The sequence below is a fragment of the Bos taurus genome, chromosome 1 (genome assembly GCF_002263795.3).
Source record: "Bos taurus isolate L1 Dominette 01449 registration number 42190680 breed Hereford chromosome 1, ARS-UCD2.0, whole genome shotgun sequence".
NCBI classification, from domain to species: domain Eukaryota; kingdom Metazoa; phylum Chordata; class Mammalia; order Artiodactyla; family Bovidae; genus Bos; species Bos taurus.
In genome coordinates this window covers 22,945,451-22,968,694 of record NC_037328.1, presented here as the reverse complement: position 1 = coordinate 22,968,694, position 23,244 = coordinate 22,945,451, and the positions used below count along the sequence as shown (strand labels likewise).

The window sequence follows — 23,244 nt, the reverse complement described above, 5'->3', positions numbered from 1 at the left end:
CTTTGGTCCATGTAAAAGAATACTTTTTCAACTCAAATGAACTATCACCACATTTCTATGCAGACATATGGTATCAGAAAGGAAGCCAAGTTAACAGTTGACAATATTTTGTTTAATATATCAAAATATTGAGATTCTGAGTAAGTTTTCTTCCTCCTTTCAGGAATTTTTTTTTTTCAATCCTCCTCAAGTAAGGATTAATTTTTCACCTTGGTCCATAGTTTACAAAGTACAGCCCTGGAGCCTATTATACAGAGTGAAGTAAGCCAGAAAGAAAAACACCAATACAGTATACTAACGCATATATATGGAATTTAGAAAGATGGTAACGACAACCCTGTATGCGAGATAGCAAGAGACACGGATGTATAGTACAGTCTTTTGGACTCTGTGGGAGAGGGAGGGGGGGATGATTTGGAAGAATGGCATTAAAACATGTATAATATCATATAAGAAATGAATCGCCAGTCCAGGTTCAATGCAGGATACAGGAAGCTTGGGGCTGGTGCACTGGGATGACCCAGAGGGATGGTATGGGGAGGGCGGTGGGAGGGAGGTTCAGGATGGGGAACACATGTACACCCGTGGTGGATGCATGTTGATGTATGGCAAAACCAATACAATATTGTAAAGTAAAAAAAAAGAAAAAACAAAGTACAGCCCTGATGTAAAATACAAACACGAGATCCTACTACAGTCACCCAGCATGCCTGTGTGCTCAGTCACTTTAGTCCTATCGGAGTCTCTGCGACACTATGGACGTAACCCACCAGTTTCCTCTATTCATGGGATTCTCCAAGCAAGAATAATCCAGTGGGTTGCCACGCCCTCCTCCAAGGGATCCTCCCAAACCAGGGACCCAACTCCTGTCTCCTGCATTACAAGCAGATACTTTACCCACTGAGCCAGGTGGGAAGCCCACAGTCACCCAGCAGCCATCCTCAAAAGTTCTGTCTTCAGTAACAAAACTTGCTATAGTCTTTCCAGTATTCTTTGGTATAGTCTATTTTCTCAAGTGCAAATGCCTTCTGCAGTCTACCTAAAACCTGTGTCCATTTTCAAAGACTTCAACTAGGTAACACTTCCTGGCTAAATTAATTCCAGTACTCTATCCACATCCATGCACGTATGCACTCATTCTTTCAAAACGAGTTTTATGAAAAACACCAATTTTAAACCCCAATTATTTATTCGTTTACTCTTTGGAAACAAAAAAATTAGTCTTCCCCCATTAGCCTGTGAGCTTCGGTAATGAAGTTAGTATGTCTTATATCTCATCTCTATGGAGAAGGCGATGGCACCCCACTCCAGTACTCTTGCCTGGAAAATCCCATGGATGGAGGAGCCTGGTAGGCTGCAGTCCATGGGGTCGCTAAGAGTCGGACACGACTGAGCGACTTCACTTTCACTTTTCACTTTCATGTATTGGAGAAGGCAATGGCAACCCACTCCAGTGTTCTTGCTTGGAGAATCCCAAGGACCGGGGAGCCTGGTGGGCTGCCATATATGGGGTCGCACAGAGTCGGACACGATTGAAGCGACTTAGCTTAGCTTAGCTTATATCTCATCCCTATAGTCATTTTATTTAAATGTTTGTTGAACACATCCAAAATGAATTAATAATGTCGTGCCCTGAAGAAATGAACGGATCTCCACAAGCAAGATGTCAAGGCCCCTTGCAGACTAATCTTAGTTTCACTCACTCTCCCATGGTCCTGGTCGGATACGGGACATGGCGAAGGTGCGGTGGGCGGTTACCACGAGGTGCTGGGGGCGTGGCCCCGCAGCATCGCTCCGCCCCTGCCGCTCTTACTCTCTTCGTCGGCTCCGCCAGCAAGGAGAGAGGGCGTGGTCTCGGAGCCTCCTCCATTCTGGATCGAGTCGGAGGGATGTTGCCTGCTCAGGAGGAAGCCGACAGGACGGTGTTTGTGGGAAATTTAGAGGCTCGAGTGCGGGAAGAAATTCTTTACGAGCTGTTCCTTCAGGTACAGTCGGCAGGGAAGGGGTTTCAGAGGGGCGGAGCGCGTCGAGCCGGAAGCGCAGCAGGAGGGGCGGGGCGCACCTGAATCACCCGGAGTCCAGCTCCCTTTCCCTCCGCATCCTTTGCTCTGGTTTTAATTTAGTTCCGCTTTGGCTCAGCTGTCTCCAGGTTAGCAAGTGGGTAGTCCGGTGTTCTTGCCTGGAGAATCCCAGGGACGGGGGAGCCTGGTGGGCAGCCGTCTATGGGGTTGCACAGAGTCGGACACGACTGAAGCGACTTAGCAGCAGCAGTGAAGTGACAAAAAGTGCGCCTCATTCCCTGCCCTTCCCCTTCCCGTCCCCATTGCAGAGTCCTGGGGTGTGCAGTGACGAGTATACCCCCAACCCCCAACCCTGAGTCAGAGCTTTGCAGAGGCTGCCTGGGCCTTGGTGTGCTCAGGCAAAACAGAAAACAGCTCTGTCACTGTCTTCCTTCAGATAATAAGCACCCTGACGCCCTACATCCCGCGAAATGAGAAGAATATATTTTAAAATGCTTCCCGTATACGTTACTCTCCCAAGCCCTTTTATACAGGAGATGATTTTACTCCAGAATAAATGAGATTTCCGCATAATTTGGGCAGCCAAATCATGACTGAGACCGATTGATACCCTGACTGCTGCTGCTGCTGCTAAGTCGCTTCAGTCGTGTCCGACTCTGTGCGACCCCATAGATGGCAGCCCACCAGGCTCCCCTGTCCCTGGGATTCTCCAGGCAAGAACACTGGAGTGGGTTCCCATTTCCTTCTCCAGTACCCTGACTAGTTCCCTTTATTTCATACCAAGAGGGTCTTACGAAAACTTTTTCAGACCTGATAACTTATGTCTCCTGTATACACCTACTGTATACACATAGATCTTACATGCTAAAGAGATATCCACATTCAGCCGTTCATTTAACCGTTTAATGATCAATAATTACAATGACAGTAAGTAAGGTGCTAGGCATACACATTTGAGACAGTCCTTGGCCTTTCTAAAAGGAGAAATTTAAAATTAATTATCATGTTTTAAAATAATGTGCAAAAAGAGGGACATTTAGTACAGCAAAGTTGTTTCAAGTGTGAATTCTGATATCTGCAGTGTGATTTTGGCCAAGTACATAAATAGCTCAGCACCAGTTTCCTCAAATGTCAGTGGGAGTCATAGTATCTACAGTATGATGTGGTGTGAAGATTGAGTAAACTCATCCAGATCAGACAGAACTGAACCTGGTACTTCCTAAGTGTTTGCTGCTGCTGCTACTGCTGAACAATACTACTATTACTATTAATAATAGTACTGATGCTTATATCAAGAGAAATCAAAAGTGACTTTCCTCTATCAGAATAAGAGCAAGTTCCAAGGGAGACAATAGCAAAACTAAATTCTAAGGGCTAAGCATGAGTATCAGAGGTGAAAGGGGTTCTTTATGTAGTTTCTGAAAGGCTCTTCATTTGTGTTTGAACTAAATTGCCCCTCTAGTAATTATGAAGTGGAAGTGTTAGTTGCTCAGTCCTGTCCGACCCTTTGCAGCACCATAGAGGGTAGCCCGAGAGGCTCCTCTGTCCATAGGATTCTCCAGGCAAGAAAACTGGAGTGGGTTGACATTTCCTTCTCCAGGGGATCTTCCCAACCCAGGGATCAAACCTGGGTCTCTTGCATTGCAGACAGACTCTACCATCTGAGCCACCAACAGATGCACACAATTTGATAGAATTTTCTGCAGGAACACAGTTTCATTTCCGGGACATAAAACATTACTTGAAAAATATTGTGGATTTTAAGGCTTTAATGCTTATTCTTCTAACTTGCCATCCTTTTAAACCTGCCATTTTTAATCTACTCTAATACTTGTCTTTTCCTGCAGTTATTTTTCATCCTAGTATTATTTGGAATTTATCATTCTAACTTAAAAAAAAAAAAGAAGGAAAGAAGAAGAGGAGGGATGGAGGGAGGTAGAAAGAAAATTTATAGTTCTTTTTCTCCAGAAAGCTTCTCTCATGTTGAGCCAACAAAAAAGAGGGGGGCGGGAATGATGAGGTCATGGGATGGATAGACCTGAATGCCCCCATGCACATATGTTATTTCTAGTCAACAGGAACTGGATCTGTACCAGATGTATGTGAAACTACAAGATACATTAGATAGATTGATAGTCTCATTTTTTTTAAATAATTTCTAGCTAAATATTCATCTGTATTAGATCATGCAGCAAAGCATTTGTTTTATTTTTGCCTATGCTCTTCTGTATTCTGGGAGGATTTACTAAAGTGAGGTGTCTTTTAGAAAGGCTTCAACCCAGCAAAACTTAGCAAATCTTTGACAACTGGCAGCACTATTTATGTGTTTGACTCTGGTTTAAAAGTACTAAAAACTTATGATGTGATTTTTACTACCAGCAAGTCTTCTTGTTGAATATCATCTTTTAAAATGCATGGGTATATTTTTGAATTTGTAAAATTCAAAGCATATAAGCATATTTTGTCCATTTGTGATTTCATATATTTAATATCACTTGTGGAGAAACACTGATTAAAATTGATTTGTTTTATTACTATTTGGTTCTCCTTGTTACTGCTGCTGCTGCTGCTAAGTCTCTTCAGTCGTGTCCAACTCTTTGCAACCCCATGGACTGCAGCCTACCAGGCTTTTCTGTCCATGGGATTCTCCAGGCAAGAACACTGGAGTGGGTTGCCATTTCCTTCTCCAATGCATGAAAGTGGAAAGTGAAAGGGAAGTCGCTCAGTCGTGTCTGACTCTTAGCGACCCCATGAACTGCAGCCTACCAGGCTCCTCTGTCCATGGGATTTTCCAGGCAACAGTACTGGAGTGGGGTGCCATTGCCTTCTCCACTCCTTGTTACTAGTTTCTTTCAAATTTCTGATTATCCTTGGAAGAGTGAAAATCAGGTTTAGTATCTTTGTACTTTTAACCAAGAAATCTGGGCCATGAAGATCCAGATAAGAAAATAGCAACCCACTCCAGTATTCTTGCCTGAAAAATCCCATGGACAGAGGAGCCTGGTGGACTATAATCCAAAGGATCACAGTCTCACAACTGAGAGACGAATCACAGCACAGTACAGAGATCTCAAGGGGAAAGATAATGAATTTAGGTTCAAATGTGTTGAGTTTGAAGTATAATCACATGGAGCTCTCAAGGAGACTGTCTGCATGAAGGAGGCATGAGTAGGAAAAAAATAGATTTGTTGATAAGGTGGTTTTGAAGCCAGAAGGGAGGATGAGCTATTCCCTGGGAAAGTAGAGAATAAAGAAAGAAAGATTGAATCTTAAATACAGTATCATTTTAAAGATGATAATTAACATTTTTCTTTAGATTAAAAACAATTCCTTAATATACTTATCCAACTCAACAGAGAAAAGCAATCAGTCATTAAAGAGCAATGAATAAGTATGAGCCATCTACCTTTAAATCTATATGAGGCTTGGTAAGTACTTCCTGTAATCATGGTCATGATGGAAATGTGACATTTGAGGGTGTAATTAGCACTCTTTTACAATATTTGACTCTGATTTTGTACTCTGTATTGCTAATTACAGGTTTTAATCACAATAAAATCTGAATATTTTCAATTTTATTTTATCTTATTTTAATAATATACCATGGAATAATATTCCCCAGTTGTTAGACTTAGACCCTTACTAATTTTTCATTCTTACAGATAGTGTACCTAATTAAAAGTCTTAAACATCTTAAAACACTTTTCCCTTTGAGAATATTTACCAAATGGGCTTACCATATTAAAATACAGTTTCTGTATAAATCAGAAATTTAATTTCTCTTGTGAAAATGTTTTAATCTTGTCAGAAAAAAAAAAATAGGCTTTGATGTGATGTTACCAGTTTCTTTCAGTTCAGTTCAGTCACTCAGTCGTGTCCGACTCTTTGCGACTCCATGAATTGCAGCACGCCAGGCCTCCCTGTCCATCACCAACTCCAAGATTTCACTCAAACTCACGTCCATCGAGTCGGTGATGCCATCCAGCCATCTCATCCTCTGTCGTCCCCTTCTCCTCCTGCCCCCAATCCCTCCCAGCATCAGAGTCTTTTCCAATGAGTCAACTCTTCACATGAGGTGGCCAAAGTACTGGAGTTGCTTTATGGTAACATAAACCCAACATCTCAAGGAATGCTGGGTTTATCATTTCAATTATTTTTGAGTTAAACATGGTCTATATGTGTGGAGGCAAAGTAGTATTTTAATCTTAGATTTAAATGCACTCTAAATTGTTTTGTTAGGCCTATCTTTCAAGATTTGGAACTATTACCTAAAATTTCCTGACCTTAACAACATAAGTGTTTTTTGATGAGCCAGAAAATGCCAAGAAAGTGTGATGAAGTATGATATTTATTGTTAGGAAAATACATGATCAAAAGAACTATGTAAAGCTGTTATTGCTAACAGATTTGGAATTTTAGCCTAAATTGAATATAGTTGATTTTCTGTGTGTAAAAAAATCTTTAGATTTATGACAAAATAATTTTTAAGTTTCTTGCAGGCTGGGCCATTAACCAAAGTGACTATATGCAAAGACAGAGAAGGAAAGCCGAAATCTTTTGGATTTGTCTGCTTTAAACACCCAGAATCGGTGTCTTATGCCATAGCTTTGCTGAATGGAATTCGTTTATATGGAAGACCAATTAATGTGCAGTATCGATTTGGTAGGTTGTCTCACTGATGAAATCTTCAAAGTGTGTTTTGTTTGTGGTGTTGTTCCCAGAGGTGTAAACTTTTTTTTTTTCTCTCCTATGTTTTTTATGTTATAGCCTAAGACCAAAAAAGTGCTCCTGCAGCCTCTTAAAATTTCTCAGAACACATTCATAATGTTATGTAATTAGTTAATACAACCAATGACATTGCCAAATCCATAACATTATTTCTATATTAAAATTTAAAGTGGTCTCTTTTAATGTCAGCCAGAAAATAGCCATGATGGTTGCTATTGGCTGTTAAAAATTAAACAAATCTAAGTGAACGGGGGATACCCAACTCTAGCTTTTATAAACCAAGGCTATTTGCTGATCTTCCTGTCAATGGTATCAAATATCTACCATTTGGAAGATAGGGTGGGTGCCTTAGTCTTTGTCCTGGGTTTACCATGTTATACATATCACCCTGGATCTGAGCCCTGTAAAAGCAGCTGGCCAAAGGCTGAGCCTTCATAGCCACAGAGAAAAGCTTCCTAACATGAATGGCCTCAAACAACTTCTCCTGTGTTCTTCTTCTCAAACAACACATCAACACTGTTCATCATTGATTAGATGTCCAGAGAACATGGCACTATTACTCTAGCCCTTTTATAGTTTGAGGGCCTCATAGAGGCAGTGCTTATACTTATGTTGTGATGCTTATGGTACTTATGTTCCTTCCCTCCTCAATGATTCAGGTTTATGAATGTACCCCTTGTTTGGTTCTTATGCTTCTCGCTGTACTAAAAAAGACATAAGAATAAGAAAACACTGTTGTCTTGTTGCAAAGGAAAAGGGCCACTTCACATTTCATTTGATTTTGTCTTAACAAAGATAATTAGTTGGCTGCATCATGCTCTCAAGTACCATCCGATTAACTCATACCGACAGTAAAACAGGCCAGGCCATGTTGTGTCCTGACACGTCCCCAGCCAGCTGCTCAGTGGCCTCTGTCAGGTTACTTTTACATTTGTCAGTGCAGTTTAGAGAACTCATGCCTTCCACACAGAAGGCAAATAACACTGATCATTTGCCATCTTTAGTTTACAGGTATGTATTAGCAAGCAGCATTATATACTTTGTATGGCCCCATGTCAGCCTAATTCTTTTTTCTACAGTCATTGCTTTGGACAAAGCTTGGTTATAATTCACGCTCTTATACGTGATATAAGCAACCCTGTAAGTAGTACTTGGGAGGTCAGAAACATCTTGTGTATTTTATATGGAGTTTTTGAAAATGGCTTAATGTGAGAACTCCAGAAAGATGTACCTTGAAATAATCTGTTATTCTTTTTCTTTTGAAGGGAGCTCTCGCTCTTGTGAACCTGCTAACCAAAGTTTTGAAAGCTGTGTTAAGATAAATTCACACAGCTACAGGTAATTAAAAATATTTTTTTTTTCATAACAGTAAGGCAAATAAATATGGTCTTAATACCAGGAAGGGTTTTCATATATTCTATAAAACCTTTCTATTTAGACATAGGTTAATATTAAAGAATTCATTTTTCCTGAAGGCATGAAAAGTGACAGAAAGTATTTTCATTTAAAATTCAGTCAATATTTTCTGCAGTAGGTGGGAGAGATTTATATTTGTAGCATTGTTTATAGATTACCGTGTACTTTTCATTACTGTGAAATCACTTAAGTGTGCAAAGTCTCACTGTGATGGATCATAGAAATACTGTTATCCATATTTTATACTTGAATAAATATAGAGATGCAAAAGTTAACTAATTGCCAAGGGCACAAAGATGAAAAGGTGATAGTTTCTAGGCTTGAAATTAAGCATTTGAACATTAAGTCACTCTACTATTTATTTTACTAATTTTTAGAATTTCTCTATGGTAATGATGCAACCATAGCCTGCAGGGATGCTCTCAGTTTAGCTATACCAAAGGTCATGGGACAGAAAGTCTCCCAAACCAGACTAAGGTGCTCAAATCACAGCATTTATTAAACCAATTTAAAAGATACAGTGAAAAGCAAAAGGAAAGCTTTGGGTATTGGATAATTTAACATTTGGACGCAAGGGACCCTACTAGCCGAGTTCTGGTTACACTGATATTCATACAACCTGTTTCTCTCTCTATTGCATCAGCCTTCCCCACTGATTGTGTGGTTATTAGCCCTAGAGTGGGCTTCCCAGGTGGCTCTAGTGGTAAAGAACCATCTCCCAGTGCAGGAGACTTAGGAGAGGCAGGTTCCATCCCTAGGTCAGGAAGATCCCCTGGAGAAGGCATGGCAACCCACTCCAATATTCTTGCTTGGAGAATCTCTGGACAGTCTACAAGCCTGGCAGGCTATAGTCCATCAGATCAGATCAGATCAGTCACTCAGTTGTGTCTGACTTTTTGTGACCCCATGAATCGCAGCATGCCAGGCCTCCCTGTCCATCACCAACTCCCGGAGTTCACTCAGACTCACGTCCATCGAGTCAGTGATGCCATCCAGCCATCTCATCCTCTGTCGTCCCCTTCTCCTCTTGCCCCCAATCCCTCCCAGCATCAGAGTCTTTTCCAATGAGTCAACTCTTCGCATGAGGTGGCCAAAATACTGGAGTTTCAGCTTTAGCATCATTCCTTCCAAAGAAATCCCAGGGCTGATCTCCTTCAGAATGGACTGGTTGCATCTCCTTGCAGTCCAAGGGACTCTCAAGAGTCTTCTCCAACACCACAGTTCAAAAGCATCAATTCTTCGGCGCTCAGCCTTCTTCACAGTCCAACTCTCACATCCATACATGACCACAGGAAAAACCATAGCCTTGACTAGATGAACCTTTGTTGGCAAAGTAATGTCTCTGCTTTTGAATATGCTCTCTAGGTTGGTCATAACTTTGCTTCCAAGGAGTAAGCATCTTTTAATTTCATGGCTGCAGTCACCATCTGCAGTGATTTTGGAGCCCCGAAAAATAAAGTCTGACACTGTTTCCACTGTTTCCCCATCTATTTCCCATGAAGTATTGGGACCGGATGCCATGATCTTTGTTTTCTGAATGTTGAGCTTTAAGCCAACTTTTTCACTCTCCAATTTCACTTTCATCAAGAGGCTTTTTAGTTCCTCTTCACTTTCTGCCGTAAGGGTGGTGTCATCTGCATATCTGAGTTATTGATATTTCTCCCAGCAATCTAGATTCCAGCTTGTGTTTCTTCCAGTCCAGCGTTTCTCATGATGTACTCTGCATATAAGTTAAATAAGCAGGGTGACAATATACAGCCTTGACGTACTCCTTTTCCTATTTGGAACCAGAAGGGTCACACAGAATCAGACACACCTGAAGCAACTTAGCAAGCATGCACGCACGAGCACTAGAGCTGAGGTTAGAGTAAGAGATTCCATTCAGATAGAAAGTTCCTAGAGCTAATCTCACTTACTTGCTTTCTCAAAGAGACAGAGGGGCAAATATACCTGGCCACAGAAGGAGCTACATACTCACAAGGTCTACCTGAGTTTCTTAGGCAGAGCAGACATAAGAACAGCATAACTTAGCCCAGTGGCACCATGATAATGACTTGGTCTTTCCTTCCCTTTCTACCCATGACTAACAGTCTTATTTGTTCCATCATATTTTCACTGAATCTATCCATGGCATCTCTTAACACATGCTAAATTATTTATTTTTAATATTTAATATATGTTGTGAATTCTGCCTATGTCTTCCAAGTCACTTGCTTGTTCTAATTACAGTATCATCACTATCTCATAAATCTGTATTAGCTGAGTTCTAGCTACACTAATGTTCATAGCCCCTGTTTCTCTCTGCTGCTGCATCAGATCCATCAATGTATCTTTCATAAAAGCTACCATATTCTTCTGAGTTTTATCCATGCTGGTTGTTTTCTTGTTTTCTGTAGCAGAACTGAATGTTCTCAAGTAGTCTAACAGCATTGAGCCTCCCATGCCTGCTAATTATATCTACCCTCCTAAGCATAGAAGAGTGACCTCTTAGGACTGGCAGTTACCCAGACTCATCTTTTGAAGAAGTACTGTGCCCCACGCATAACACAGTGTGCTCCACGTCCTCATTGTCCCCCACATTTCTAAATCAATGAAATCGGGACAAAGTAGGTCCTGAAATCAGACTATCTGAATCTGAATCCTGCCTCTGTCACTATATTAACAGTATAACCCTGGACAAATGATCACACTGTACCTCATGTCTACAATGAGGACAATTATTGTCAAAGAGTCAAATTTTATCGTTTCAGGGTATTTAAAATGGCATATAGCAAGTATCCAGTGAGTACTTTCAGCAAATGTTGGCAGGAGGTGGTGGTGATTCACTTCCTTGGTATGAAAGGAACTGTGGACTCATGAATTGAGCCATTTAGGTTACATAAAAACTTCCCTTATTCTTCTAATGGGAAAAGATACCTCTTTTTCCTTATGAGTTTGGACAGAAACAAGGTATTGCTAGGTGTGGGGCAGAAGAGGACTAGATAAACAAGTAGAAGACAGCAGTAACTCATACATGTTCTACTTCTATTTGATATGCACTTCATTATCACAAATTCTAGGCTAAAAGATCAGAGACAGGTATATATTCCATACTACTCCACTTCACTGATAATACCTTCTTCTTCTAGTATGTGCTGCATTATAAAGGAAGGATGAGAAAAGGTCATAGTGTCCTAGAAGTGTCGTGCAGAGAATGCTGCTCTTCTCATACCCTCGTCTTTCACTAGTGTTCCTTGGAAATGTGTTTTTGTGCTTGTTATTACCTCTTATACTTTCTGCTTTTAGTAAATAGTTCCTGTATTAGTGTGCTTGTGTTAGTCACTCAGTTGTGTCGGACTTTTGCAACCCCATGGACTATAGCCCTCCAGGCTTCCCTGTCCATGGGATTCTTCAGGAAAAATTACTGGAATGTGTTGCTATTCCCTTCTCCAGGAGATCTTTGCAACCCAAGAAACAAAACCTGGTCTCCAGCCTTGCAAGCAGATTCTTTACCGTCTCAACCACCAGTGCTAGTTCAGTTCAGTTCAGTTCAGGTGCTCAGTTGTGTCCGATTCTTTGCAAGCCCATGGACTGAAGCACGCCAGGCTTCCCTGTCCATCACCAACTTCCGGAGCTTGCTCAAACTCATGTCCATCAAGTCAGTGATGCCTTCCAACCATCTCATCCTCTGTCGTCCCCTTCTCCTCCTGCCTTCAATCTTTCCCAGCATCAGGATCTTTTCCAATGAGTCAGTTCTTTGCATCAGGTAGCCAAAGTTTCAGCTTCAGCATCAGTCCTTCCAATGAATATTCAGGACTGATTTCCCTTAGGATGGACTGGTTCGATCTCCTTGCAGTCCAAGGGACACTCAAGAGTCTTCTCCAACACCACAGTTCAAAAGCATCAATTCTTCAGTGCTCAGCTTTCTTTATAGTCCAACTCTCACATCCATACATGACTACTGGAAAAACCATAGCTTTGACTATATGGACCTCTGTTGGCAAAGTAATGTCTCTACTTTTTAATATGCTATCTAGGTTGGTTATAGCTTTTCTTCCAAGGAGCAAGTGTCTTTTAATTTCATGGCCGCAGTCACCATCTGCAGTGATTTTTGAGTCCCAGAAAATAAAGTCAGTCACTGTTAACATTGTTTCCCCATCTGTTTCCCATGAAGTGATGGGACCAGAAGCCATGATCTTAGATTTCTGAATGTTTAGTTTTAAACCAACTTTCTCTCTCTCCTCTTTCACTTTCATCCAGAGGCTTTTTAGTTGTTCTTCACTTTCTGCCATAAGGGTGGTGTCATCTGCATGTCTGAGGTTATTGATATTTCTCCTGGCAATTTGACTCCAGCTTGTGCTTCATCCAGCCCAGCATTTCTCATGATGTATTCTGCATATAAGTTAAATAAGCAGAATGACAATATACAGCCTTGACATACACCTTTCCCGATTAGGAGCCAGCCTGTTGTCCATGTACAGTTCTAACTGTTGCTTCTTGACCTACATATAGATTTCTCAGGAGACAAGTAAGGTGGTCTGGTATTCCCATCTCTTTCAGAATTTTCCACAGTTTGTTGTGATCCAAACAGTCAAAGGCTTTGGCATAGTCAATAAAGCAGAAGTAGATGTTTTTCTGGAACTCTCTTGCTTTTTTGATAATCCAACAGATGTTGGCAACTTAATCTCTGGTTCCTCTGCCTTTTCTAAAACCAGCTTGAACATCTGGAAGTTCACTATTCATGTACTGTTGAATCCTGGATTGGAGAATTTTGAGCATTACTTTGCTAGCGTGTGAGATGAGTGCAATTGTATGGTAGTTTGAATATTCTTTGGTATTGCCTTTCTTACGGATTGAAATAAAAACTGACCTTTTCCAGTTCTATGGCCACTGCTGAGTTTTCCAAATTTGCTGGCATATTGAGTGCAGCGCTTTCACAGCAGATTTGAAATAGCTCAACTAGAATTCCATCACCTCCACTAGCTTTGTCTGTAGTGATGCTTCCTAAGGCCCACTTGACTTTGCATTCCAGGATGTCTGGCTGTAGGTAAGTGATCACACCATCGTGATTATCTGGGTCATGCAGATCTTTTTTGCATAGTTCTTATGTGTATTATTGCCACCTCTTAATATCTTCTGCTTCTGTTAGGTCCATTCGACTTCTGTCATTTATTGTGCCCATCTTTGCATGAAATGTTCCCTTGGTATCTCTAACTTTCTTGAAGAGATCTCTAGTCTTTCCCATTCTATTATTCTCCTCTATTTCTTTGATCACTGATCACTGAGGAAGGCTTTCTCATCTCCCCTTGCTATTCTTTGGAACTCCACATTCGAATGGGTATATCTTTCCTTTTCTCCTTTGCCTTTAGCTTCTCAGTGCTAAAGCCACCATAAAAAGTATCACAAACGAAATTAAACACAGAAATGTATTGTCTCACAGCTCAAAATCCAAAATCAAGGTGTCTGCTAGAGTTCCTTTTGAGGACGATGAGAAAGAATCTGTTCTGTGCCTCTGTCGTATATGCTGTGCTGTACTCGGTTGCTCAGTCATGTTTGACTCTGTGCAACCCCATAGACTGTAGCTCGCCAGGCTCCTCTGTCCATGGGATTCTCCAGGCAAGGATACTAGAGTGGGTTGCCATGTCCTCCTCCAGGGGATCTTCCCAACCCAGGGATTGAAACCAGTTCTCCCACATTACAGGTGGATTCTTTACCATTTGAACCACCAGGGAATCCAGTGCCTCTCTCATAGCTTCTTCCGCTCATTTGTTGGCAATCATTGATATTCCTTGACATGTACAAGCATCACCCAATTCTCTGCCTTCATCTCCATATGATGTTCTCCCTGTGTGCATCTGTCTCCACAAGTTTCCCCTTTGACTATAATAAGGAAGGATGCCTGTTTAGCACCTCCTACTCCAGTATAACCTCCTCTTAGCTAATTACATCTGCAGCAACCTTATTTCCAAATAAGGTCACAGTTCAGTTCAGTTGCTCAGTCATGCCTGACTCTCTGAGACCCCATGGACTGCAGCACACCAGGCTTCCCTGTTGGTCCGTCACCAATAGGAGCTTGCTCAAACTCATGTCTGTTGAGTCAGTGATGCCATCCAACCATCTCATCCTCTGTCGTCCCCTTCTCCTCCTGCCTTCTATCTTTCCAGCATCAGGGTCTTTTCCAATGAGTCAGTCGTTCTTCACATCAGGTGGCCAAAGTATTGGAGTTTCAACTTCAGCATCAGTCCTTCCAATGAATATTCAGGACTGATTTTCTTTAGGATGGACTGGTTGGATCTCCTTGCAGTCCAAGGGACTCTCAAGAGTCTTCTCCAACACCACAGTTCAAAAGCATCAATTCTTTGGTGCTCAGCTTTCTTTTTAGCCTAACTCTCACATATAAGGTCACATTCTGAACTATTTGGTGTTAGGACTACAACATATAACTTTTGAGTTGACACAGTTCAACTTGTGACTTCCCAATTTACATGTGACTCCTCTATGGAGAAACATATGCACGCCCTGAAATTCTCATGGGAAAGATAGTGGTTTTAGAAATTTTGCAGCTATTTTTATAATGATGCTAATCTTACCACCTCTGCTACTGGGTCACATCTTCCCCATTCTATAACCTCACTGTGCTTTTTATCTTGTTTCTTTACTATCACTTACTGTAAACACATGTTCACGTCTCCTTGAACTTTGTCTCCAAATCAGTCTATTATATTTTCCCCTTCTTCTCACTGAAAAATTATCCTTCACATCTTTACTTCCTATTCACTTCTTAACCCCACTGTTGTTTGGAAGCTGTTCTTTGAACAGTTTGTTGTCAGGAATCTTCTGATCAATGATAGAGTAGCTCTAATGCTTATCCAGTTTACTCTAACAACCAACACTAAGTATTTCCTCGCTGAAACCCACTTCTCCACTGGCTTCTGTGATCCTGCTCTCACCATGAACCAACACCTATCCGTCTGACAGCTTCTTGTTGTTCTCCTGCCCTTGTCTTTGCCTCCATCTGCCTGTTTTAATTCACCCTTCCCACAGTAAACTTCCTGTCCTAAGATTAGCAGTATTAGTGTTAAAATTGTGGCATACTGTGGAGCAAATAGAATGAAGACTAGCTATAATGAGGACTAGCTGAGAATCCAGCCAGTACATATAACATTGGGATTTACTAGAGATCTCCATAGATGCAAACATTACATATATAAATGAAATTTTTGGACACTTCTGATGTTAATCAGGGATTGTGCGTGTGTGCAAAATCACTTCAGTCGTGTCTGTCTCTTTGCAACCCTGTGAACCACAACCCCCCAGGCTCCTCTGTCCATGGAATTCTCCAGGCAAGAATACTGAAGTGGGTTGCCATACCCTCCTCCTGGGGTTTTCCCAACCCAGAAATCAAACCCGAGTCTCTCACATCTTCTGCATTGGCAGGCAGGTTCTTTACCACTATCACCGTGTGGAAGAAATCAGCAAATATGTGTTCATGCTAATATCAGCAGCTTGTTTAACAAAGAGCATAATTTTTTTAGTTTAACAGTGAAAGTACCTTCAAAAATGAATTGAAAAAATTCCTATTTTTTCACCTATATTATTTGTAGAAGACTGAGTGTATGCTTGGTGATTATTATTGACTTACTTTGCTTTCTTCATATCTGAGTGTTCTATGCCTTTATACAACTATAACATTGATTAACATTTTCCTATCAGAAAGCCAAATGTGACTCTAAATATTAAGATTTCAGTATGTGGTAATTAATAAGACTTGAGATACTGCTATGTCACTACATTATCAGTGTAATATGTTTAAAGTTAATTTATCTTAATTGAGCTTTTAGAGAAGTTCTTTAATTATGAAGCTGTCTCTCTTTTTTTTTTTTTCTAAGACTAGAGTACCTCTGTCCATAGGAATTTTAACTTCATATTACTTCTTCTTTTACCTCCCTCAAGAAATGAAGAAGCCATGGGCAGATCTTCCTTTTCCATGCAGTTCTCTCCAATTAATAATGCATCTTTATCTCAAGAATATTTTCTCTTTCAGAAGATGGTAAGTTTAATATGCCTTTGGTTGAAAATATAACATGATAATACAAACTATAAAGGATATGAAAACTGCTTGGAACTTAAGCTCAACTCTAAGCCTAGAGTGAAGGCAGAATATGCCTTGAGCACTGTGCCCCAGTGGCGATCTGCTCTTTTATCTGAAATTGATCATCTGAAATCCCATACATGTTATGTCCACAAACAGCCAGTGTATGAATGAAAAATGGCAGATGCAAGTGATAATGCACTGTGGTAAAATAAAATTTGAATCACTTGAATGACTATATTTTTAAAATTTAAAAGGTATGTTTCTAAATTGAATACTGTTTAATGAAGCATTTTGATAGAATGTAGTCATCAATCACCATATACTGCTTTTGTACATAGATTTTTATTTTAACTAAACACAGTTTCTCAATTGGTAGAGTAAACTACCTTATTTCCAAAGACTCTCAAAAATGTGGTTCTGGCCTAGAAATCACAGTGGTGGACTATATTGTTAAAGGGGAACTTAGGAAATGTTTTCTTCTAACATCTCATTTTATACATAATAAAACTGAGGTTCAGAGATTAATCAGCAAGCCCAAGATTATACAATTTGTTAATGACAGCTGTGGGACTATAACACAGGTATTCTGATTAACACGAGATTTCTTACAAACATCCAACATACATATGATCTTCAGATTTTTCAAATAGCCATTTTCACTTTGTAAACATAATGAAAGTTGATAATTTAATTTTTGGAAAAAACTTCTTGGTTATACAGTCTGTGCTTAGTTGTTTCTGACTCGTTTATGACCCTGTGGACTGTAGCCCACCAGGCTTCCCTGTCCATGGGATTTCCCAGGCAAGAATACTGGAGTAGGTAGCCATTTCCTTCTCCAGAGGATCTTCCCAACCCAGGGATCAAACCCAAGTCTCCTGCATTACAGGCAGAATCTTTACCCACTGAGCCATCAGGAAAGCCCTTTCCTTGTTTATGGTGAGATAGTAATAAACAGCCAGTTCTCATCTAAAACCATCAATATCTTCTTTGTGGCATTATTTTTCTCTTTGATGAGATGAGCCATACATACATACACATACGCACACACGAGAGCTTGTTTTCCCTATTAATCTTTTTTAATGGAAGTAAATAACTTTATGATCACGTTGTCCACAGTCTACTATTTATACTTTCATTCAAAAATATTAATAAGTATTAATGTTGCCCCATTCCGCATTACTGGTTACTAATTTTATTTTTTATTTTTAACTGGAGGAAAATTGCTTAAAAATGTTGTGTTGGTTTCTGCTACACAACAACGTGATCAGTCCTAAGTCTACACATACGCCCTCCCGCTTGAGCCTCTCTCCTGCCCACCGAATCCGAGCCCTCTAGGTCATCACAGAGCACTGAGGTGAACTCAGCTCCCTGTGTTTTGTAGCAGCTTCCCCTCTAGCTGTCTATTTGACACATGGTAATGTATTATTTTCTATTACTACTCTCTCAATGCTACTCTCAATTTGTCCCACCCTCTCCTCCTTCTCCCATGTCCACAAGTCTGCCCTCTGTGTCTGTGTCTCTATTCCTGCCCTGCAAATAGGTCCTTAATCTACTTTAAATAGCTAGAAATTTGAGTTCATCTATCTTAAGAATTGACTGCGGTGCTGCAAAATATGGTGACTATCAGCCATCCATAAGGAGTGATTATTTTCATTTTACTTAATTTAAATTTAAGTTTAGGAACAGAAACTTGATGCAATTATTGCAAAACTTTGAAGTATGTTTGCAAAAAAAAAAATTGGGGTATGTATAGCTACTATTTCAACTAAATTTTATATAATCTAAATTCTGATTAAATATTTTCAATGAAAATTTAGTATCCAAATTGAATATGCTTTTGAATATAAGTATAAATATGTAAATATATAGGGCTTCCCTGGTAGCTCCCTTGGAGAAGGAAATGGCAACTCACTCCAATATTCTTGCCTGGAAAACCCCATGGATGGAGGAGACTAGTAGGCTACACAGTCCATGGGGTCGCAAAGAATCAGGCACGACTGAGCGACTTCACTTTCTTTCTTTCTTTCCCTGGTAGCTCAGTCAGTAAAGAATCTACCTGTAGTGCAGGAGACCTGGATTCAACCCCTGGGTTGGGAAGATCCCCTGGAAAAGGAAATTGCAGCCCACTCCAGTATTTTTGCCTGGGAAATCCTATGGACAGAGGAGCCTGGTGGGCTACCGTCCATGGGGTCACAAAAGTCAGACACAACTTAGCTACTAAACCACATCCATAAGTATAAAAGGCACAGCAGATTTTAAAGACTTAGTATAAAAAAGTAAAATATCTCATGAGTAATTTTTATATTGGTTACATGTGGAAATGACAATATTTTGGATATTTGGGAATAAAATATATTAGGGCTTCCCAAGTGACTCAGTGATAAATAATCCACCTGCCAATGCAGGAGACACAGGAGATATGGGTTCAATCCCTGGGTCAGGAAGAGCCCCTGGAGTAGGAAATGGCAACTCACTCCAGTATTCTTGCCTGGGAAATTCCATGGACAGAGAAGCCCGGTGGGCTACAGTCCATGGGATGGCAAAGAATCAGACACAACTGAGCAAATGAGCACACACACAATATATATTATTTAAATTGCACCTGTTTCATTGTTATTTCCATCCTGTGACTATTAGAAGATTTAAAACTACCCATGTGGCTTACATTATATTTCTTTAGGACAGCATTGATCTGTGCTGTAGTACGCTATACACCAGCTGGAATCTTTGTTAATCGTTTAAAGAAACTACTGCATCCCTGTCCTTCTTACTGACACATGGTTTGGTTTGCTCATAGTTACTTGTATAATAAATGTAAACTCTAACTTTGTCTTTTTTTTTTCCCTTTGTGGGCTTGCTTTGGTAGGTGAATATGTGTGGGTTTTTCCCACAGCAGTGGCCTACATACTACCCAGCACTGCAGCTTCCTTACTACGAGATGACAGCACCACTTCCTAATAGCACTTCTGCATCTTCCTCACTGAATCATGTTTCAGATCTGGAGGCTGGACCCAGCTCTTATGAATGGACTCAGCAGCAACCAAGTGACTCAGACCTTTATCAGACAAATAAACGAAAGAGGCAGAAACAAAGCAGTGACAGCGACAGTAGCACAGAAAACAGCAGAGGAAATGAATATAGCCCAAAGTTCCAAAAGTGTAAGAAAAAAAGATACTAGTATGTACATTCAAATGAAATGTATCTCTACTAGTCTTCATTCTGTTAAAAGAAAAATCTGTATTCTACTAAAGGACCAATTCCATGGCTTTCTTGTCTTCTTTGAAGTATATAGCAATATGATACCTGATTTGTATTTAATTTTTGTCTTGAATGACAAAAATCTTAAAAACAATATAATGTGCTTTTTGTATTTGTAATGGTGTTGTTAACAAGAAATACAGTCTTGAGTTGTTATGTTTTAGTATCAGTGATGAACTTACACTAAACCATTCATCAAAAGTCACTTACTGAGCACTCATGGAGAATGCACCATGATCGCCTATATTGTTGCCTGTAACCCGCAGCTGAAGTCAGAAGTGGAATGGTCAGTTTTCTGAATGAAACTAACACAAATCTTTGAGTTGTATGTTTTTCCTAAGAAGAGAGAATAAGCAGAGTTTAGTTTCCTTTATTACTAATACTTTTTTATATTTAAATATCTTGTCTCAGCCTTACTCTCATACATATATACTTCATATACAAGGATACACAACAGTGATACCAAAGGAAAGATGATTATCATGTGGCTAGCTTTTGGTTCCTTCCCTTTTCATATGATTATATATAATTAGGAATACATGGCTCTTGACTTCTATTTATTAATTGTATTTTATAAAAATTAGTTGGCTATGTCAGTATTCATTGTCCACCTCTTTCGCCTCCAGGTTGGAAAGCATATATCGGACACATTTAGATCTTGATAATGAACAATAATTTCAGTAGAAAGTTTCACTATTGTATGGTACTTAATGTTTATCGTAAAATCAGCTTTCCTACTTCTGGACCATTTATTTGCAGGGATAAACAGACTACATGTAAAATTAATGATTTATGTGGACAATCTTGTTAACTTTGTAGCTCATCATAAACTAGAATGCTGAAAATATTTATTTATTGAATCCAATTGAAAGGATCACACACCTTCATTAGGAGCTAACCACCCAATTTTAACCATTCTTTGATATTTCTTTTGTGTATTGCATAGCACCTTATAGATATTTATTATTATTTAAAATAATAAAATATTTTTAGCAAAATTAGTAGCTGAATTTAACTTCTGGTTATGATTATACAATGCAATCATGTTTTAAATGTAAATATTAGTCTGTTTTGATCTGACAAATGTGAAAATGTAAATTCTGCTTAATGTACCTTGATCTATAAAACTTCATATTGCTGAATATTCAAACTAAAAATGCTGACCTTTTTTTAAATTAACATTTTTGCAATTTAGAATCATACCAAAGGGAAAATATCTTTCTATGTAAATAGGAAGTGATATATATCTAAAACACATTAACTTCACCTCTGCATTTTCGTCAATTCTTAGACCTTGCAAATTTCCTAAGCCCCAGATTATTTCATTGTAATTGGCATTAAAGGAAATATATACACATAAGAAATATCTTAACAAGTACCAGATTAAGAAAATTATCTTGAAATATTGTTACATGAGTTAAAATCTTTGAACTGCAAGGAATTCTTGAAATTTCTTTCATCACAGGCTGGAATTATCTGGATATCAATTTTACCAAGTCAACCAACCAAAAGGCAAATTCACCTGTTTACACTGGTGTCTTCGTGACATAGCTCAGTTGGTAAAGAATCTGCCTGCAATGCAGGAGACCCCTATTTCCTGGTTGACAACAGTCATATGAACGACGACTACCTTATGTTTTAAAGTCAGTTTTTTAAAAGCCTCTCATAATTATTGTAAAGAAAGGGAAGTTAAAGCAGGTGGTTAGGTGGTCAAGAGATTTTCTGGGGAAGCCATAGAAGTTTGAGAGATTAAAAGAATTGGTTGAGGAAATGGAGCTGGATTCAGAGAAGGTGGATCTAAAAGATATTCTGGGGAGTCAGGAATAAGGAGCTGGAGGTAAAAGTGAGTATAAGAAGGAGGCAGAGGAGAATTTATAGTAAATCAAATTTTTGGTCTAAGTCTGACTTCTGCTCTTGAATTTTGTTAAGGAGATATTTTCTTTTTGTTTAGTCACTCGGTCGCTCAGTTGTGTCTGACTCTTTTGCAGCCCCATGAACTGTACCCCACCAAGCTCCGCTGTCCTTGAGATTTCCCCAGGCAAGAATACTGGAGTGAGTTGCCATTTCTTTATCCAGAAGATCTTGCCAACCCAGGGATCAAAGTATCCCCTGCAGGCAGATTCTTTACCAGCTGGGAAACCCAAGGGAACATTTTAGGCCAGTTTTAATATGTTTTGTGCCCTTCTTGCTATCTGATCGTCCCAGAGTACCAAGAGGGTATTTGTGTAGGATGAGAGCATTCTATAAGTCCCTTAAAGATAAAAGCTTTTATAAATTTTATGATCCATTGTCTGTCCTTTCACAGTTAGGATCTGCATGAGTATATATATTCAAATGTAACACAAACTACTGTCTCTTTTGGGGAAGACCTGGAGGTAAACTTCCAGGCTTAGAATATAATTTAACTATGTGCATGAGACGTGTCCCTGAACAGGACACAGAAAATGCAGCCTCCATAATCCAGAGGAACTCCCAAAGATAGCTGAAAAGAAGGAGAACAAGTTGCCACAGGCAGTGAGGATGGTACTCCACTCTCCCACAAATCCATCTGACCTATCTCCCATCTAATCCATGATTCCTGGTGGACAATACTAAGAAAGGAATTCTCAACACTACAAAGATAGTGAGATAGGAAGGGTTGTGGATTAGACAGTCACCTGAGAGCCAATAATGGTTCTTTGTGTCTCAGAACCTTGACCTGACAGCCAGCCTCATCCAGGCACAGACCCTATGATCTGCACCCCCAGTAGGCACAAAACGGGAGATGATGCTCTTTCTGCAGCTAAGCCAAGCTCTCAGAACCCAAAATCAAGATGGTTGTCTTTTCACCATGTTTATAGTTTATTTTGCTGTGCAAAAGCTTTAAGTTGAATTAGGTCCCATTTGCTTATTTTTGTTTTTATTTCCATTACTCTAGGAGGTGGGTCATAAAGGATCTTGCTGTGATTTATGCCATAGAGTGTTCTGCCTAAATTCTAAGAGTTTTATAGTTTCTGGCCTTACTTTTAGGTCTTTAATCCATTTTGAGTTTATCTTTATGTATGGTGTTAGGAGGAGTTCAACAGCATTCTCAGAAAGAGAAAAACAGAAATCACATATTAATACATGTATATGGAAGCTAGGAAGATGGTACTGATGAACCTATTTGCAGGACAGCAGTGGAGACACAGACACAGTTCATTTCATTTGCTCAGTCGTGTCCAACTCTGTGACCCCATGAACTGCAGCACGCCAGGCCTCCCTGTCCATCACCAACTCCTGGAGCCTACCCAAACCCATGTCCAGTGAGTCAGTGATGCCATCCAACCATCTCATCCTCTGTCGTCCCCTTCTCCTCCTGCCTTCTATTTTTCCCAGCATTAGGGTCTTTTCCAGTGAGTCACCTCTTCACATCAGGTGGCCAAAGTATTGGAGTTTCAACTTCAGCATCAGTCCTTCCAATGAATATTCAGGACTGATTTTCTTTAGGATGGACTGGTTTGATCTCCTTGCAGTCCAAGGGACTCTCAAGAGTCTTCTCCAACATCACAGTTCAAAAGCATCAATTCTTCGGTGCTCAGCTTTCTTTATAGTCCAACTCTCACATCCGTACATGACCACTGGAAAAATCATAGCCTTGACTAGATGGACCTTTGTTGGCAAACTAGTGTCTCTGCTTTTTAATATGCTATCTAGGTTGGTCATCACTTTTCTTCCAAGGAGCAAGTGTCTTTTAATGTCATGGCTGCAGTTACCATCTGCAGTGAT

The 23,244-nt window shown here is 39.9% G+C and overlaps 2 protein-coding genes across 2 annotated transcripts in view; one reads left to right on the top strand and one right to left on the bottom strand.

Moving 5' to 3' along the window:
* LIPI (lipase I) overlaps positions 1-1,982 on the bottom strand; it is an 80,539-nt gene extending 78,557 nt beyond the window's left edge. Inside the window, exon 1 of the mRNA NM_001105006.1 lies at positions 1,704-1,982. Within this exon, the coding sequence (NP_001098476.1) occupies positions 1,704-1,734 (31 nt within the window). The 5' untranslated portion in view covers positions 1,735-1,982. The remainder of the gene's footprint in view (positions 1-1,703) is intronic.
* On the top strand, positions 1,863-20,654 carry RBM11 (RNA binding motif protein 11). Its single transcript, NM_001040567.1, is given in 5 exon segments — positions 1,863-1,985; positions 6,521-6,683; positions 8,015-8,087; positions 16,098-16,194; positions 19,106-20,654. Coding segments are annotated over 5 exon segments (741 nt in total). The 5' UTR covers positions 1,863-1,889; the 3' UTR covers positions 19,418-20,654.
* Positions 20,655-23,244: the final 2,590 nt, after the last annotated feature.